Source organism: Malaclemys terrapin, chromosome 4, assembly GCF_027887155.1.
Source record: "Malaclemys terrapin pileata isolate rMalTer1 chromosome 4, rMalTer1.hap1, whole genome shotgun sequence".
NCBI lineage: Eukaryota > Metazoa > Chordata > Testudines > Emydidae > Malaclemys > Malaclemys terrapin.
This window is the reverse complement of record NC_071508.1, coordinates 43,033,736-43,054,563: the sequence shown is the minus strand read 5'-3', so window position 1 is coordinate 43,054,563 and position 20,828 is coordinate 43,033,736. Positions and strand designations below refer to the sequence as shown.

Below are 20,828 nucleotides of genomic sequence, written 5' to 3'. Positions count from 1 at the left end.
ATACATATCACTGATACATACTATGATTCACCTGAAAAACTATTTGTGTGGGCTTTTAGCCTCTCAGAATAAATGGACAAATTCTCATGAACCCCAAGCCCCTATGTTCTATTTATATAAAGTTGTATGGCCTTTTTAATGATTTGAATATGAAGGCACCCCTTTCAGAGGGGCTGGAGCTTTGAATTACCTCTGAGAGCCCTGTGCATTGTAGTTGAGAGGTTTGACATGAGACAAAGGCTCCTACCCAGGCCTGGATGCACTACCTTGTCCACCTGATTTGAAGCACAGCAAGACTACAGAAAGCTTGAGCCTCAAATCTAAATTCTGCAATTTCATTGTCTACTTATAGCTCTCCAAAAGTGACGTAAGCAAAAAAAAAGTGCTATGTAATATACCGACTGTCCATGTGAGGCCATCTATTTGCACTGAAAACTTTGTGTGGCCATTTTGCAAAATTTTGTAATCTTTTTTCTTTTTAAAAGAATATAATTTAATATATAACTAATCAGACTTACATAATAAAATAAAAAAGATGTACAACATAGCCTTGTTAATGTTAGTATGAGAACAGTAAAACTTTCATTTACTGACCTGCAGTGCTTAAAATTGTTTAACCGTTTACAGTTTTTCCATTTATTAGTTTTAATTCCTCTCTACCCTGCAAAATTGGACTCATGGTAACTAAAGCACCTGGATTTACAGGCAGACAGATATAAGAAAGTATATACAATTTTAAGATGCTTCTTTAATGTAATATTAAAGTTAAAATAAAAGCAGTCAAATGCAAAGTAACAATGCAGAATTTAAAGTTCTCAGTACAACATTAACCTGGTCACATAACATTTATGTTTTTTATTATTTATTCCTAGGTTTAGATATTAAATATGTAATTTACCATATTTCTGTTTATGCTGTTAAATATGTCACACATGGCTAGGTTAACATCACTGTAATGTAACATTTTTGTTAGTAAATAAATGTATATTTGAATACGCATAACAAAAAAAACTCTCAGAAAATCAGGTTCAGTTTTGTTTAGTTGAATTAGTAGGGGGCATAGTTATTCCTTATCTTACCAATGAAGAAAATCAGGTATGTCATTGAGAATCTTAGAATTAGTCCAGTTAATCCATCATTGAAGACATGAGATTGCCAATATATAACTATTCTTGAACTCAAAAATCCAAATATGGTACTTGCAAAAAATTTTAATATTAGTTTAATAATAATTTCTTTAGCTGTAAAAGAAGAAAATAAGATTGAATTATAAATTAGTAATTCACTTTTTAAAAATGCATTCAAGTGGAGTTAAAATTTCTATTGCACAAGAGTGACTTCTTGTCCCTATATCTTCTAGAATGCAAGTCTTCAACAAACCAAATTCAAACATTCGATAACTAGGAAATGCTCAGCTAAGCTCTCTCCACATATCTTCAAAAAGAACATTAGTTTGACAAGAAAAAAAGCCCACAGACTTATGAAAACCAGGAAAGATATCTGAGGACAAGAAAGTATTGTAGTACAACAGCAATCTTAATGAATTTTTGTAAGCAAATTTCCACTGTATTTTTAAATATGTGAATTAGCCAAGCTAGCAGAGGGTTCTGACATCTCTATCAAAAAATGAGTTTACTCTTTCATAGTTGGGCTATCAAATCTTTGCACACAATGTCAGATAATGATTTTAATCTTGCAGTTTAACTCCAGGGTCATCCAGAACAACAGACCTCCAGAAAGAGTCACTGCTGGAGATGGGCTGCAAAGGTAAGAGCCTACCCACGGTTGAATGTTTTCAAATTTTACGCCAAGCTCAACACTGGCCACAGTTCTACTTCATCTCTAAAAACCCCTCCCAACAATCTGTCATGAGGTATAGGACTATGGTGACTACAGTGAACTATACATAAAGTATCAAAGCTCAGAAACAAGAGTGCCGTGAATATTGGGGGAAATTGCAGCTCCAAAAACACGTGAAGCGTAGTCAATATTGTCAATTAAAAAAGGTTACATAAAACTGACAATGGGACCAAACATTCCTTTTCAGGTCCTCCTGATGACCTCCAACAGGGAGGTGATTGGAAACACAAGAACCTTCAGAGTCCTTAAAAGATAAATACACTCCCTATAACAAAACTGGTGAAAAATCAATTTGTTTGGTCCCCTCCCCTAAACAGCCACAGTATGGTAAGACCTGTGGTGGCCAAGCTCTTATAAGCCTCCTAAAATTCAGAAGCGCTGGTGGGTCCCCTATGATGATTTGGGAGCTTTGTCTGTCCAAATTATGAATTCTGGTTGACATAATGAAATTTTATAATAAAATCACTGTATCGTGAATGCCTCTCTCTCTCTGTGTATCCACCATGTCTTACCAGCCTGAAAAGCATGTCTTCCTCAGATTGAGGATAACAGGAAGATACTTTCAATTCAACACCCCTATTCAGGCGCAAACACTCTGAAATAACATGTGACCTCAAGCTTAACAAAACCAATTTTATCCTACCCCTCTGCAGGGATGGGACGGGTGGGGGGGAAGGTAGGAGCAGTGGAAAGTTATCAAAAGACACAACAAAGGAAGCAGATGTCGGAAGTGGGGCATACAAACGAGAGAAAGCAACACAGGATAAGGAAGCACATGGCAGAAGAGAGCATAGTCACAGGAGTTAGGGGAAGAGAACTTCATGAAGGAGAAGCACCCCAGAGTGAAGAAGCCTGGGTGAAGTAGGGAACCCTGTCTGCTTTGCTGGACGCAGATGGTCACCCCTAAGGACTCCCATGGGAAGGGTGAGCTAGGAAGGGTGTATTGCAATTAGAATTTTTATTCTTTTCTAAATGATTTGTTCTCTCTTGTGCTTTATATGATTAAGGAAATAAGCAAATCTGTTAGACTCTGTGGAAAGTTAATCCATGTGTGTTATATGTTTTGCAATTACTATGAGCCTCCAGAAAGAGTTAAACTGTAAATCAGAAGGCTTACAGCTTGAGGTAGAGTTCTGGAAGAGGATATATTTAAGTATGAGGGAGTCTGAAGGGTTAACCCTATGCTGGGGGGTGGGGAGGGCAAGGCAGCTGGACAGTGGATTACCGTTCTCAGAAGGGAGAATTAGACATAGAGAATTTGCACCTTCAGGATGTGCCTAGGGAACCCAAGATTGGAGCAGTGACTGGATTCTATGCAAACTTTGGAGGCTTAAAACACTCAAGGATCCAGAGGCTTGGATCTCCTCACAGCAGTCTGGAGGATGGCCAGCAGAAGGCGCCCAACTGGATCTTTGAAACTCCCAATGAGCTTAAAGTTGGACATGTAAATGTGTCTTCCAAATAAGCCCCCTCACAATCCACTGACAAAAATCTGATTCTTGCAACACACATGCTCAGCCCAAAGGCCACACCCTCTGGTTCCCCTACTGCTATAATCAGTTTATACAATGTCAATTCTAAAAGGTCACACATTTGAAATTTCTGAGGCAACAGGAAATATGAAAAACAAGGTGTTTATTTTAACCCAACTAGCTTTACTGAACTATTTAATATTATAAAAATGAGTATCATTCAGTACTGTTATGCATCTTTACTTCTGAATGTTTTAAATATATTTTATCCTGTCTCAAAAGTGTCAATTTGTCATAGAATTTAGTGTGTGTTTACCAGAGAAATCTGAGTTCTGTTGCATAACTAGGATCTCACAGGTCTCAGAATAACAGAGTCAAAAGAGAATAAGTGTTATGGAAAATATTGCCTTACCAAATTCAGTATGTGGGTCAGATACAAGATCCCTGTAAAGTTCAAAAACAATTGCAGTGGTAGCATCATTGAACAAAGACTCTCCTTTAATTAGATTAATGACGATTTTTGAAAGACCTTAAAAAACGAAAATAGAACAAATTATTATATGAAACTCTCTACTACACTAATGAAAATTAGGGGATTAGTTACATGAAAATTGCACCAATTCAACCTAAGGTGTGATTTTAATCCACTTTAAGTAAACCTGCTGCACAAAAGGTTGTGTGGACACAGTTTTTTCAACTTAAACCAAATTTATTTCAATTTAGTTTAAGTTGATTTGGAACAGGTTTGAATTAAACCAGAATAAGCCACTCTTACAATGAAATGAGAGTGTCTACAAAGGGATTTGCAATACTTTAACTAAATCAGTTTAAAACCAATTTACGTTAAACTGGTGCAACTCCTGCATGTGGACAAGACCTAAGTTACTTATCCTAAGTGGCATTTCTCTGAATTTCCACAGATTCACGTTCTTAAAGTCAAATACCAAGCCATGAAAATAACTTGAGGTAATCTGAGTTTGTACAACCAACAGGCACATATGTTGATGCAGAAAATATATTTCCAGAATATCTGCATAGAATCAATAACTTGGAAGATAAGTAGGGAGGTGGCTGCATAAATGGAGGTTACTTGCCTATAACCAGAGTTCTTCAAGATTAGCCTCTGCATATTCACGTTTGCGGGATCAAGTTGCTGGCATCACAAGCTTCCAGCACCTTTTGGAAAGCAGTGTCTATTGGGGCTATTCACCCCTCTTCCCTCTCCCATCCTGGAGGGTTCTGAAGGTATGACCAATGAGGATGGCCTCAACTGCCCTTCAATTCCTTCCAATAATTTGGGAATTCCTAACCTGAAACTCCAAGGAAGTGGGGCATAGAGCACAAAGTATGAATATGCAGAGGCTCATCTCCAAGAACTCTTGTTACAGATAAGTACAGAATGATTACTGCCGGATAGTAACTGTGGTTCTTTCAAATGTTCTGCACATGTGAATCCCACTGATGGTGTCCATGTGCCCCAGCACAGAAGTTCAGAAAGTTTTCATTAGCAGCATTCAGTACATATCAGTGCATGTGACCAGTCCTACAAGAAGAGGGGTATAAGAAGTGTAGATAGCCAGAGCTTGGAGCCCCGGGAGAATAGAGGATGACTCTCAAAAGATTACAAGTGAGAAATGAAGACAAGAAGACTTACAGCCAGAAAGAACAGGAGGAAGGCCAGAGAATTGCACCAACACCAGGAAGAGGCAAATGTACATGACTGGGAACTCCCTCCCAAGAACAGACAGGCCTGTCACCGGAGTGGATCTGGAGAACAGAAGGGTATGTTATCTACTGGGAGCTAAAATATGGAATGCAGACCTGAGGCTGAAGAGGCTCCTAATGGGAACAGGAAAGAATCCACTGATTGTCCCTCATGTGGGAACAAATTATACTGATAGATTCTCAGTGAAATGCATCAAGGAAGACTTCACCAGGCTGGGGAAAATGCTTAAAGATATAGATGCTCAGGTGATCTTCAGTGGAATCCTACCCATCCCTAGAAAAGGACAGTGAAAGCACGACAAGATCATAATTAGGGCCCTACAAAATTCACGGCCATGAAAAAAGTGTCACGGACTGTGAAATCTGGTCTTTTGTATGCTTTTACCCTATACTATACAGATTTCACAGGGGAGACCAGTGTTTCTCAAATTGGGAGTCCTGACTCAAAACGGCATTGCAGGGGGATCAAAAGGTTATTTTAGGGGAGGGTCACAGTATTGCCACCCTTACTTCTGCGCTACCTTCAGAGCTGGGCGGCGAGAAAGCAGTGGCTGTTGGCCAGGTGCCCAGCTCTGAAGGTAGCGCCTAACCAGCAGCAGCACAGAAGTTAAGAGTGGAAATACCATACCTTGCCACCCTTACTTCTGCGCTGCTGCTAGCGAAGGCTCTGCCTTCAGAGCTGGGCTCCCGGCCAGCAGCCACCACTCTCCAACTGTCCAGCTCTGAAGGCAGCACCACCAGCAGCAGCTGCACAGAAGTAAGGGTAGCAGAAATGCAACCCCCCCTTACAATAACCTTGCGACTCCCACACAACTCCTTTTTGGGTCAGGACTCCTACAATTACAACAACATGAAATTTCAGATTTAAATAGCTGAAATCATGAAATTTACAAATTTTAAAATCCTATGACCAGGAAATTGTCCAAAATGGACCATGAATTTGGTAGGGCCCTAATTATAATGATCAATAGATGACTTAGACAATGGTGCTATAAAAAAGGCTTTGTGATGTTTGACCACTGGGAGGCATTCACGGACAGTCAACTGTTCTCATGGGATGGACTGCACCTGAATAGGGAGGAAAATAGATTTCTGGGATTGAGGTTGCCACAACCGATTAAAAGAGCTTTAAAGAGAACATTACTCACCTTGTGCAATAAAGGGAGGTTCTGGCACTGTGACACCAACCCCCCCTCAGTTCCTTCTCTATGGCAGAGTCTAGTAATAAAACTCCAAAGCAGAGGGGAGGAGGGAAAGTAATGGAGCATTCACAGGGACACGCATCTCAAAGAACCTCCGTTACTGCACAAGGTGAGTAATGGTCTCTTCTTTGAGTGATGTCCCTGTGGGTGCTCCACTTTAGGTGACTTCAGAGCAGTGCCCTCTGGTGGAAAGAGCGGGCTTCGGAGTTGAAGTTGTAGCAGATGAAAGTACGGTGTGCCCGAACATAGTATCAGAAGATGCATGTTGTTGCAAAGCACAATGCTGGGTAAATGTGCATGGCGAAGCCCAGGTTCTGGCCCTAGATTTTTGTGATGGGAACATTATTAAGAAACACTATGGAGGCTGAGAGGCCTCTGATAGAATGCATGCGGATCCCCCATAGGGGGTTGTCGTTCATGCTGGAGGTAACTAGGATGACCACATGTCCCGATTTTATAGGGACAGTCCCGATTTTGGGGGCTTTTTCTTATATAGGCACCTATTACCCCTCATCCCCTGGCCCAATTTTTCACACTTGCCCTCTGGTCACCCTAGAGGTAACACTTTTATGAAGTCTGATATCCATTTGTATAGACATTGTTTGGAAATGGCATTACCTTTTGATTGTTCAGTGACTGAACAAACAGTTTTTGTTTGTTCATGCGAAAAGATTTTGTTCTATCAATGAAGAAGGCTATAGCCCTGAGGATATCCAGGGAGTGTAATCTGGACTGTCGCTTGTCCACATGTGATTTAGGAAAAAATGTCAGTAAGTGTATTGGTTGGTTGAGGTGAAAAGATGAGACAACTTTAGGTAGGAACTTGGGATGTGGTCTAAGGGATACTTTATCTTTGAAAAAGATTGTGTAAGGTGGGTCGGTCATGATTGCTGCCTCCTGGTGGATGGAATGGCCACTAGGAATGCAACCTTCATGGAAAGGTGTAGCAGGAGCTTATAGCCATGGGCTCCAAAGGGGGTGTGGTGAGGGCGTGGAGGACTAAGTTGAGGTCCCATGGTGGCATGAGGTTCTGAACTTCCAGGTAGCAATTGGAGAGGCCCTTAAAAAAGTGTTTAGGGAGCAGATGCGTAAATGTAGAGAATCCCTCTATTTTATGACAGAACGCCGTGATGGCTGACAGATGTACACGTATCAAAGTCATGGAGAGACCCATCTGTTTGAGTTCCAGCAAGTAGTCTAGAATGAGAGATAAGGGGGCTGACAGAGGTGCAGTCTGTTTGCATTGGCACCATGAGTTGAATCGCCTCCATTTATGTATGTATGTATGTGAGTCAGATAGTTGCCCTATGACTGTTTAAGCCATGCAGTAGCCAAGCTTTGAGATGCAGTCTCCAGGGATCTGGATGGATAACGCGACCTGCGTCCTGCGATAGCAGCGAGGTAGAAGCGAGAGTGTGCGTGGTGGACAGATGGCCATGTGCAGAAGATAAGGGTACCATGTTTGTCACAACCATGTGGGGACTATTAGGATCACTGTGGATCAGTCTTGTTTGATCTTGTGAAGCATGCAGGCTAGAAGGGGGTGGGAGAGAAGGGGTATAAGTAGGGAAGCATTCCACTTGACGAAGAAGGCGTCGCCCAGAAAGTGTGGACCTAGTCCTGCTCTGGAGCAGAACTGGGGGCATTTGGTGTTTTGTGCAGTTGCAAAAAGATCTCTTGTTGGGAACCCCCAAATGTCTAGGATTACCCATGTGTTCAACTCCCACTCGTGATCATGATAAAACTTCCTGCTCAGGGTATTCTGACAGCCCGGTTGGTCTGATGCCGTAATATGGACATTGTGCTTGATGCACCATTGCCAAAGTCGCATGGCTTCCACACAGAAGGAGTGTGATCGTGCTCTCTCGTCTGTTTATGTAGAATCTACAAGCTACATTGTCCGTGAGAATCTGCACCATCTTGTCTCTGATTAGTGATAAGAAGTAGGAGCAAGTATTCCAAACCGCTCACAGTTCTAGCAGGTTTATATGAAAATGGGACTTCACTATGGACCATCAGCTCTTTATAGAGTGTAGTTGCAGATGTGCTCCCCACCCCAGAAGGTATGCATCTGTGGAGATAGTGAGCAACGGTGGATTCTGTAGGAAGGGCACCTCTCCCACCCCCGATATTGTTTGGATTGGTCCACCATAAAAAGGAGTCTTTAATTGTATCCGCATGGTGAGGCGCTTGTTTATACTGTGCCTGTGTGAGACATAATTTGTCTGGAGCCTAGCTTGTAGACACCACATAGTGGTCTTGGGTGTCGGACAACGAACATCATTGCAGCCATGTGGCCTAAAATTTGTAGGCAAGTTCTGGCAGACGCTTGCAGGCTTTTCGCGCTGTGGAGATCAAGTTGGTTAGAGCCAAAAATCGTTTTGTTGGTAGGGAGGCAGTTACCTCGAAGAAGTTGAGGTCTGCTCCAATAAACTCCAGGTGTTGAACTGGTGTTAGAGTACATTTTGTATGTTTATCTGAAGGCCTAACCTTGTAAACAGAGTTCTTGTGTGTTCAGTGGACTCTATGGCTGCCTGTAGTGTTGGTGCTTTCAGCAGACAGTCATCCAAGTAAGAAAATATCATGATTCCCCTCCCTGCATAGATTGGCAGCTACTACGGCTAATACCTTTGAGAATTCCCAAGGTGCAGTGGAGAGGCGGAAGGGTAGAATTTTGTATTTGAAATGGTCCTGTCCTATTGCAAATTGTAGAAATTTTCGATGTGAGGGATGGATGGATGGATGGATGGATATATGAAAATATGCATCCAGTAGGTTGAGGGCTGAGAACCAGTCCCCCCTTCCTAACGCTGGGTTTATGGTGCCTAGTGTGACCATTTTGAATCGCTGTTTTTTCACATATTTGTTGAGTCACCGTAGGTCGAGGATAGGTCTCCAACCTCCTGTTTTTTCTGTGTGAGAAAATAGTGGGAATAGAACCCATTCCCTCTATACTCGGATGGTACAGGTTCTACTGCTCCAAGATATATGAGGTGGGTTACGTCTTCTCACAGTAGATGTTTATGAGAGGGGTCTCTGAAGATGGACGGGAAAGGGGGGTGTCAAACATACTGCTAAGGGTAGCATAAAATCCCTCCTTTACCTGTAAGGGGTTAAGAAGCTCAAATAACCTGGTTGGCACCGGACCAAAAGGACCAATAAGGGAAGAAGATACTTTCAAATCGGTGAGGGGAGGTTTTTGTTTGTGCTCTCTTTGTTGTTCTCGGACAGAGAGGGACCAGGGCAGGGAAAAAAATCTCCTAAAACCCTACCTGAAATAAGCATCCAAGATTACAAAAATTGTAATAGCAAGGAAATGCGTTAGATTATCTTTTGTTTTAGCTTGTGAATTTTCCCTATGCCAAGAGGGAATTTTATTCCTGTTTTGTAACTAGGAAGCAGAATCATAGGGGAATCCTCTGGGTTTTAAATCTTTTTATTTACCCTGTAAAGTTATCTTCCACTCTAATTTTGCAGGTGTGATTCTTTTACCCTTTTTTTTAAATAACATTCTTCTTTTAAGGACCTGATTGATTTTCAGTGTCCTAAAAACCAGGAATTTGGTCTGTGCTCAGTTTGTTAACCTATTGGTTGGTATATTATTCTCAAGCCCCCCCAGGAAAGGGGGAGAAGAGGCTTGGGGGGGATATTTTAGGGGGGACAGGGCTCCAAGTGGCCCCATCCCTGAATGTTTGTTTAAATTACTTGGTGGTGGCAGCAATACCATCCAAGGACAAAGAAAGGAATTTGTGCCTTGGGGAAGTTTTAATCTAAGCTGATGGAATATAAGCTTAGGGGGTCTTTCATGCGGGTCCCCACATCTGTACCCCAGAGTTCAGAGTGGGGAGAGAACCCTGACAGGGGGTGAGTAGGGGGTTTGGAAGTAAGGGGGATGGAGTAACCAGTTTTGATAATTTCTAATACCCATCTGTCTGTTGTAATACTATGCCAGATCAGGTAAAATGGAAATAAGGCCATCTCCAAATGTTTTGCAAGTTGTAGATGGTTCCAGCATTGAAAGAGAAGGGGTTATGGGGTCCTCAACCAGGGCTTCAAATTGGTTGTCTGGAAATTAATGGCTAGGCGGTAGTATTCGAGGGAGCAGATTGCTGTCTCCTCAAGGTTTTCTGTTTCTGACCCTGATGGTCGTAGTATCTATTGTGTTGTGCGTACGGAGGGGGTCAGAATCTTTGACGGGCTTGATAACAGCCCTGTCATCTTTTGATCTTAGGTGTGTGGATGCCCAGAGATCGCAATGTCACCCTCAAATCCTTAAGAGTGTGTAAAAACTCATCTGTTTTGTCTGCGAAAAGTTTGGATCCCTCAAATGATAAGTCCTCTCTGGTCGACCATACTGGCTTTGGGAATCCAGATAGATCAGTGGTTACCAAAGTGGGGTTAGCAGAATGTTACAGAGGGTTGCCAGAAAAAATACACTAATGGGGGCAGAGGACCCCGGGCACTGGAGGCAGCAGGTGGGACCCGGTTGCAGGCCAGGGAGAGTGGGGCAGGGCAGTTGGGGCTGGCAGCCCGAGCCCTGCCCAGTCAGCGGGGGAGCCGGCAGCCTGAACCCCAGCGCTGAACCAGACCTGAGACTCTATCTTTCCCCTCTGGTTCCGGACTTCCAAGAGCTATGCAGAGCAAAGCAAATGCATCCATCACACTGAGGAAATTTAAACTTAAATCCCTGGAAATATTCATTTTTAGAAGGAGGTTCACGAGATTTCACAATTTAGTGAAAGGGGTTCACGGGCTGTTAAAGTTTGGGAACCACTGAGACAGATGGAGCCAGGAGGCTCTTCTCATAACAATCGTGGTTGCTATGAATCTCGCTGATGAACGAAGGGCATCTTGTAATGCTGTTCTGGTTATCAGTTGACCCTCTGTGATGATCAATTTGTACTGTACTTTTTTGTTGTCTGGAATAAAGTCAGTAAATTCAGAGAGACTTGTGTAGTTATTTTGGTCATACTTTGCTAATAAGGCTTTGTAGTTGTAAGGTTGCAGCAGAATATGCTTAATTGTAAGGTCACAGCAGAATATGCTTTGTGGCCGAAAAGGTTGAGCCATTTCCAGTCTATGTCTTATGGGGTGTTTCTGTAGTTATATTGTCTACCCCGTTCATTGACTGCGTCGATCACCAATGAATTCGGCGTCGGATGCGAAAAGAGGAATTCAGTGCCCTTTGCACGTAGTACTTTTTATCAGACATCTTACAGGTAGGTGGAATCGTTGCAGGGTTTTGCCAGAGCAACTTCACAGGTTCCATAATTGCATCATTCATGGGAAGGGCAATTTTAGATGAGGTCAATGTGTGTAATATATCTACTAACTTGTGTTGAGATTCCTGGACCTCTTCCTGAGTGAGATGTCCAGTTAAGTAACAACTCTCTTGTAGAGGACTTGAAATTGTTTGGAATTATCATTTGTGGACGGAAGTGGGGGCGTAATTGTGTTGTCTGGTGAGGATGAGAAGTGGACTTCAGGTGGATCATCTTGGTCAGAGAATTCCTCCTCCTCTTCAGCCCCCTGTTCAGAGGTGCCAGGTGGTCCCTGTGGTGTTGGTAAAGGTGCTTGATGTGTGTCAGCTGTGGGAAGACTGACAGATACCCACAACAACAACAGGGTGTATGTAGCCCATGGGTTCCAAAATGCCCATTGTGGTTGGAAGGGCATAGCGGGCATCCAGGGTTGCCTGTACCACAGTTGGTTCGGAAGGTTAGTAGGATATCCCTTGTACAGAGGGGCGTGCATGATGGGAGCAGCCACAGGGGAGGAATGTTGTGGAGAGCACCCAGCATCCTCATTTCCATCTTCACTCAAGAACTGTGGAGCAGAAAGAGGTGCTGCGGGTACCAAGGTACCATCGGTGCTTAGGATGGGAGACTCCAGTACTGAAAAGACAGAGAGGTCTTTGTGGCAGAGGAATTGCTGCGATGTGCCCGGTACCTGTACCGTTGGTGTGATAGGAAATGGTACCGTATGCTAAAGACAGCTTGTTGCTAATGCTGTGTTACTGGACAGTGAGATGGTGGCAGCATTAGTAGCAGGGGCACTGAGATGCTCAGTACCGATTGTGTATTTGTGTTCAGCAGTATCGCAGCATGGGGTTTCATTTTCCCCTTGGTGCCTGTGATCGATCTTGGCTGCCTGGGAGCTTTCAGTTTCCTGGTACCAACGGTGCTGGAGGGACCAGCTGCTTCAGCTGCTGACATGTCCAGGAGCGTTTGCCTGTTAGCAGAGCGCCTTTTCTTGGCCAACTCCAAAGTTGGGGACGTGGTACACCATTTTTTTGCTGCCTTCTTGGCAGGTTGATCAGGAGCCCGTGCCGTGGAGGAAAGGCCCTTGTCAGAGGCTGCGGTTGGCAATTTCTGGCCGGGTGGAATGCATTCCTCAGGCTCAGACATTGGGTGGAGAGACTTCTCCATGAGGAGAAGTTTCAGTTGGAGATCTCTTGCCTTTCTAGTGCAGGCTTTAAGTTTGTTACAGTGCAAGTACTTCAGTTGTGAGAGTGCCCTTCTGAGAGAGGTATAGAAAACCTGCAGGTAATACAGCGTTTGAACCCTGGGGAACCAGGCACGCCCCTCAGGGATGTACTCTCCCCATAATGGGGAGGGGAGGTATGAATACCCATGCTGCCGCAGTTTAAAAAAAAAAAAAAAAAGGAAACCTACAGCCCTATGAGGAGAAAATAAAATAACGGGGATAAAGTAGGAAGGCTAACTATTCTAACTGAAAACTAAAACTAAGGGAAAAGCTAAACTATTCCTAATCTGCAAGGCATTGCTAAGTGCTCTGACTTGAGCCAAAGGTGGTAGAGAAGGAACTGAGGGGGGATAGGTTGCACAGCACCAGTTAACCGCCTGAAGCAGAGAGAGACGGGGACCACTCATGTGCAACCCAACCGAGCACTACTTCCTTAAGTCTCTGGCTATGAGCTTAGGGGCGCACCGACACCTAAAGTGGAGCACCCACAGGGACATCACTCAAAAAAGAACTAGGAATTCAGGGGAGACAGTTGGGTGAAATGGATGTAATATCTACACCTGATTCTAATACTGAGTGAGAGGAAAATTAAGTAAGAGAGGATACAGCAATGGAGAAAGGAATAACAGTGAGGAGAAAACTGCACAACAACAACAAGATAGTGCCAATAGCAATGACACTAACAGCCAGGGAGGTGATATTGGCAGTGAAATCACTGCACCTAATCCGTCAAGGAATCTGGATGAAGCCAAGCAGAAACAACTACGATGTCTCTACACCAATACAAGGATCCTGGGTAACAAAATGGAGAAACTAGATTTATTGGTGCAGGAAGAGAAACCAGATACTTTAGGGATAACAGAAACATGGTAAAATAGCAGTCATAACTGGAGTACAGGTATTGAAGGGGATGTGCTGTTGAGGAAAGACAGAAATAAAGTTACAGGTTGTGGAGTAACATTGTGTATTAATGACAAGGTAAACTGTAAAGAAATTGGGAGTGATGGTGGAATGGATAGAACGGAATCTGTTTGGATCAAAATCACTTTGGGGAAGAAAGATAATAGAGGCTCCACTGGGATAGTTCTTGGGGCTAGCTACAGACCCCCAGGATCCAATTAGGGATATGAGGAAATAGGGAGAAGAGAACTCTTTTCCAAAATACTCCTGAGATGTTAACTCTATTGTTTCTAGTTTGATCAGCTTGTCTACCTCCTGTCTACCTTTTGTAAGAATGATCTCTGAAAAGGGATTGAGAAGAAGGGTGATAGGAGGCAGGAATTGAAATTGAATGACATAACTATCCCTAATTACTAGAAGGACCCATCAATCTGTGGTGACTGCCATCCAAGCCTCCATGAAATAAGACAAGAACCAAAGAGTCGAGTCAAAAGGTATTGATCCTTGTGGATTAGTCCAAGATCCTTGACCATCACATCAAATTTGTTGCCTTTGTGTCTGACCCAACTGAGTAGTTAAGGAAGATAGTACTGAAACTTAATTATTCTGATATCTAGAGCTCTTTCTAGATTGTTCGGAAGGCCTCTGGTGTTGGGAATATGAAAAAGAATAATGAGTGTTCCTATATCTGGAGAATGAAGATTAAGGATGAAACTGTTTCTTACTGAAAGAAGGATTGTATAAACCCAGTGATCTGAGCACGTATTTCAAGTCTTTTAATGAATGCAGAGATTCATCAGTCTTGGCACTGAATAGATTCTGACCATCAAATGGCAAATCTTCAATAGACGCTTGCACTTCTGTTGGTAAAACCTGAGGGAGATAACCTTGCTAATCATCATACATGTAGCCACTGAACAAGCACTGGAATCAGTAGCATCTAAAGCAGCTTAAAGAGAGGTTTTAGCAATAAGCTGTCCTTCACAAATAGCTTTAAACTCATCTCTACTCTTTGAGGGTAACTTGTCCTTAAACTCTGACAGCCTATCCCACTGCAGATAATGATATTTAGATAGCATGGCTTGATAATTTGCTATCCTGACCTGTAAAGATGCTGAGAAGTACATTTGCTTTCCAATAAGATCCAGTCTCTTGGCTTTTCTCTCTTTAGGGGTAGATTTCCCAGACTGTTTTGATCGTTTAGCTTTATGTACAGCAACAACCAGTAACAATGGAGCAGGATGAGTATAATATATACCTCAAATCCTTTAGATGGCATCCAGTATCTATAACCAGCACATTTTTCAGTTGCTGGAATGGAGGCTGGGTAGCCCAGAGATCTTTTGCTGGATCCAATATTCCTTCATTAATAGGTAGTGCAATGCTGCTTTGGGATGCTGGCTGTAGAATATCAAAAAGTTAATATGCTTTTTCCAGAGGAACTTCTAGTGTTTTTTCCATTGCTGAAAGGTTTTAAAATCATCAACTGAAAATAGTGTAGACTGTGAAATGGCTTCTACTTCCTTGCCTGATGAAACTAAGTATAGAATTAGAAGGATTTTCTGGCTGGACTGTTATTTCACCATCACTTAAATTTGTTGTTCCTCTGTATCCTGAACTTCTTGATGCGGAGAGCAATCAGAATGATAAGAGTTTGCTGCAGGAGACTCAAACAGATTCCATATATTGTGGGAGAACTTGTCCCTGAAATTACAGAGACTGAAGCCATGAGGGCCAATATGGCCATGGTTGTTGTCCATATGGGAACAGGACGTTTGGCCAATTCAGAGTGAACGAAGGAGTATAGTGAGAATTAGCCTCCTAAGTTCTATTTGGAGGTTCTTTTTCATATGCCGCCCTAGACTTCTTTTCTCTCCATCTGTGTGATTTCCTTTTTGGTGGAGGACTCTTGTCAGAGAGTCTGCAGAGAAATCAGTGTCTTTGGATGAAGAAGCCTCTAACACAGAAGTCACGACAGGAGATTGAAAGATTTACGTGGGACTCAAAATTGTATTGACATGCTGGCTCAAGGTTTTCATTACAGATACCCGTGCTTCTTTTTGAGGAGAGGATCTGTCTGGTACCGAGACTGGGGAACCCTCCCGGATTGGTGACTCAGGTTCTGGAGAGTCCCTGAGGTCTGGTGAAGAAACCAAATAAGCTTTCGGAGATGCAAATTTAGTTGTCAAGTGTCCCTATAGTGAGGATGTTGTGGATGCCTCTGCTTTGAAGTTTTCCTCTGCAGCTGAAACCACAGGTGGAGAGAGGGCTTTGATCAAAGCATCTGGTGCCAAAAAGGAAAATACTGCAGAAGAGTGTCCTGAACACTCTGGTGCAGATAGGGATGGTGCTGCTGAAGCCGACGCTGAAGGCGAGGAAGGTTTCTGTACCTGCTTTCTGATGTGGTGCAACATCACAGGTCCCAGTCCCACCTTTTCCTGCACCAGCAGTAACTGCTCCTTTTAAGAGCTCCTCTCTATGCTGGGCACCGGCAGTAATGGCTACACTGAAAAACACCTCTGCACTGCCAGCAACACAGACAGGGCCCAGTGCCAGGAAACTGACTTAGTCAATACTCTGACCAACATAGCTCTAATGGACCTTTCCATACGAAAAAGCTTCAGTCTAGACTGCCTCCACTTTTGTGTGTGCTTCTTGAAGGACTGCAGATCACACACTTAGTGATATGTTCCTCTCTCTGATAGTAAAGGCATGTGTCCTGGGTCACAGTCACAGGAATAATCCCCCTACAAGAGGGGCATGGCTTGAAGCCTGAAGACCTGTGCACTGCCGTAAGTTATTTTTTATTTTAAGCCTACTAACAAGCTAATTGAAACAGTAACACACTAACTAACAAGTATAAACAAAACAAATTAACTACCATCAGTCTAATTACTAAGTAACAAGATTACTACACAGGAACACTATGTTGTTCTGTCTCACAAGAAACAGAGTGGTGGAGGGGGTCGCTGTGCCCAGGTAGGCAGGGGGAGTGGAGTGAGGTCATGCTGGGAGCATGCATACTCTCTAATGGACATTGCTAGTGAAAACATTATTAACTCCTGTACAGAGGTACATGGACACCATAAGTAGTATACACATGTGTAGTAATTTTAAAAACAACCTTAATTTCTTCTTTGAAGGGTCTCTGCATATTCCCACTGGTGGGAGTTCAGTCGGCAGTACCACCTCTCTGAAGGTGGGCTGAGAAGTTCCAGTAAACAAGCACAACAGAACTGCCAAATAAGCATCATCTTTTGATGCCACATCAAGAGTGAACAGATGTGAACAAACTTCTCGTTCTCCCAGAACAAGTCTATATGAAGGAAAAATGGTTGGCAACCAGGGATGGTTTTAAAACTGGGATTTTATTAAAACTTAATTTTAAAAAAGTGATTCCCCATATCAAAGGTATTGGCTCCTCAGGCTGGATTCATAGATATGCAGGGCTGGAAAGGACCTCAAGAGGTCATGTCTAAGGCTAAAATTTTGTCACAGATATTTTTAGTAAAAGTCAGGGACAGGTCACGGGCAATAAAGAAAAATTCATGGAAGTCCGTGACCTGTCCCTGACTTTTACAAAAAATATCTATGGGGATATTTACTCGGCAGCTGGGCAACTGCGGGTGGCCCCGCTAGCAGCTGTGGGACCCCCCCACCACCCTGGAATCAAAAATTTCATCTGTTCTTATATGGCTGCACAATAACAGTTGAAACAGATCACAAACTCCTAGAGAACATTCTTGACAAACCTCTAGCTTTTGCATCACCAAGACTTCAGTGCATGAACTTAAAGCTATAAAAGTATGACTTGAAAGTGAAATACTAGCACAGGAAAGAAATTCCTCTAGCAGATCTTCTCTCACACAATTTCAATAAAAGGACAGATGCAAAAGAGGAAGACGACTTGGAGGAACATGTACACAATACTACAACATTTACCAGTGTCTATAAATAAGTGAGAAAAAAAGAAAGCAAAGGTACAATGAATCTTTTAAAAGAAACAATCAGGATGGCCTTCACAAAAACAGCAAGTTTCCTTGGCTTTGAGAGACTTTTAGAATTAAAAAAAAAAATCAGATGTCTCTGCAGAATGGACTAGCCCTGAAAGGGGAGAAAATAGAAATTTCAATGAAAACACGTCTGGAGTTTCCGAAAAAGATTCATGAAGGATACCTCAGTATGGTACCATGCAAAAGAGAGGCAAGAGACAGACTTTACTGGCCCAGTATGAATGCACAAACAGAAGAAATGGTAAGAGATTGTTGCATTTGTGCAAAGTACCAGAAACTGAACTGCAAGGAACCTGTGACAATTTGTAACACACTTAGCAGAGCTCAGCAGCAATTGGCAATTATTTGAACAGAAGAAAACCCTACTTGCTGATAGTTGACTATTCGTTGTTGTTTTTCCAACTAAACAACATGCTAGTCAGCACTATAGTGAATCACACCAAGGCGGTACTTGCTAGACATATTTCTGATAAGCTCATTTTGGATAATGGACCACAATACATATCTGAGGAATTTCAAATATTTGCGAAGGATTGGGGTTTCCTACCCATGGATAGAAGTCTGTATTACCCACAGTCCAATGGAATAGCTGAAAAATATGTACAAATAGTCAAGCAGATACTTACCAAGGCAAATGAACAGTCAAGACTGTAATGACAGTTTATTAAATTACTGTAACACACCTATGGAATCAGGGGCTTCACCTGCACGGATGTTAATAAGCAGATGGCTCAAATCAGTAATACTTGTGAAGGAAACTCTTTTAATGCCTAGAGTTGCAGATCACAATAAAATAAAACAGAGCTGGATGGATGGATGGATGACAACTGAAATCATTCTATGATACAAATGCCAGAACACTGAAATCTCACAAAAAACTCCATCATAATTATGCAAAATTTAAGGGGTCAGTGGCACCCTGGCATGGTAATTTAACTAGCAGATCAACTCAGGTAATATGTAATTCAGACAAAAAATGGACAATTAGTTAGGTGAATCTGCAGACGCCTAAGGACTGTTCATATTGGTGCAACCACATCCGTTGACAAAAATATGATTTGTAATGCTAAAACAGCAAGTGAATCATAGAATCATAGAATATCAGGGTTGGAAAGGACCTCGGGAGGTCATCTAGTCAAACCCTTTACTGAAAGCAGGACCTAATCCCTAACTAAATCATCCCAGCCAGGGCTTTGTCAAGCCTGACCTTAAAAACCTCTAAGAAAGAAGATTCCACCACCTCCCTAGGTAACCCATTCCAGTGCTTCACCACCCTCCTAGTTTTTCCTAATATCCAACCTAAACCTCCCCCACTGCAACTTGAGACCACTACTCCTTGTTCTGTCATCTGCTACCACTGAGAACAGTCTAGATCCATCCTCTTTGGAACCCCCTTTCAGGTAGTTGAAAGCAGCTATCAAATCCCCCCTCATTCTTCTCTTCTGCAGACTAAATAATCCCAGTTCCCTCAGCCTCTCCTCATAGGTCATGTGCTCCAGCCCCCTAATCATTTTTGTTGCCCTCCACTGGACTCTTTCCAATTTTTCCATATCCTTCTTGTAGTGTGGGGCCCAAAACTGGACACAATACTCCAGATGAGGCCTCACCAATGCCGAATAGAGAGGAATGATCACATTCCTCGATCTGCTGGCAATGCTACTTATACAGCACAAAATGCCATTAGCCTTCTTAGCAACAAGGGCATACTGTTGACTCATATCCAGCTTCTCGTCCATTGTAACCCCTAGGTCCTTTTCTGAAGAAAACACTAACCGTGATACAGAAAAGCCCTTAGAACTACCCCCCAGGCAGACTGAAGAGTACAATCCACACAAATACAATCACCAGATGACACCACAGCTGTGTCGCTCCAAATAAAGATTTAAACACAGAATGGAAGGACTATGGCATGTCCTAATGCTGTTATGAAGCAGGAACATTGGTAATGGCATCTCCAAACTTCTTTTATTTATAAGGGGGATGTATTGTACATGAGCTACATATATCTGGGTACACTGTTAATTTAAAAGAGGCTCAGGAAGTGACTTATATACTAGATTCTCTCCCTCTTTCTCTCTCTCTGTCTATATGTGGTGAGCTATGCTGCTGAGAACAGAGTATTAATACTGGAAAATGCTTGTTAATAAAAACTTTTATTTTTTTACCCTATCCTATGTAGATCTCTATTCCTGTGAGAAATCTAATAAAAGACAATACAGTGATGTAGCCTCAATAGACCTCTGCTCTGATCACATATGGCAATTCTCATGTTTTTGATAAGACACAACACTGGTAGTGCAATCAAAGTGAATGAAGAGGACGTATGGAAAATTGTACAGCCTTAAGTGGAACCTCAAAAGAGTTGCTTTCATTTTCCCAGGCAAGGGCCTGTAAATCCTGAATTATCTTGTCCTCTGTGTATGCTCTGGTGATGAAGTGTGAATTTTCTGTAATATTTTTATGAAACCTATGTGTGCTCCAGTTTCCCTTATATTTTGCATGGTTACCCAGTGAGAGAAAAAGGACTGTTTGCTCTCAGGGCAGGCTAAGAGACACAGGTATGAATGTTGCCCTAGCTGTCTGAGCCTGACTGGTTCGTTATAAAAGGACTGTCTGAGGTCAACCCCATGTCAATGGAACATCCAAGAATACAATGGAAAAGCCAATCACCATGGCATTGACACCTAGCAACCCATGACCAAGAGAGAGATTGATTTTGCCATCTCTCAGCAGGGAAGCTGAGCCCAATGCCCCAGCTCAAAAACAAAGGACTGGTAAGAGATAACAGTTGGTTGCTGGAAGGAGTCAGGGGCTTTCATCTGGGAGTTGAACAAGGTCAGACAGAAAGGAAGAGCCTGAACATGGGGGTTGAGTACAGCTTAGCTGGGCTTTGAGCTAACCAGACTGGACTTGGACTCTGCTTTAACCTTCATTTCTCTATGCCAACCTACAGATTTACTATTCTGTGTTCCACCTGACTAATAAACCCTACTCTTTTGACAATGCTGTTAGAGTGTCACTGCAGATACTTGGTGAGGTGCATTAATCCCTGAAGAGTGCATAAGTGTCCACCAGGAGTCTACCTCAGCATGACTTGCTGAACAGACCTCACAATATGAAGCAGGAGTGCTGGAGCCACAGAGATTCAGTCTAAGAAGGCAGTGAGGCTG

The 20,828-nt window shown here is 42.6% G+C and overlaps 1 protein-coding gene across 1 annotated transcript in view; it reads right to left on the bottom strand.

Annotated features, from left to right (window-relative positions):
• LOC128836116 (sodium/hydrogen exchanger 10-like) overlaps nucleotides 1-20,828 on the bottom strand; it is a 161,767-nt gene that overhangs the window by 118,325 nt on the left and 22,614 nt on the right. Inside the window, exons 5-6 of the mRNA XM_054026133.1 lie at nucleotides 3,745-3,861; nucleotides 1,080-1,241 (exon numbers count right to left, since the gene is read on the bottom strand). Coding sequence (XP_053882108.1) covers nucleotides 1,080-1,241; nucleotides 3,745-3,861 — 279 coding nt within the window. The remainder of the gene's footprint in view (nucleotides 1-1,079; nucleotides 1,242-3,744; nucleotides 3,862-20,828) is intronic.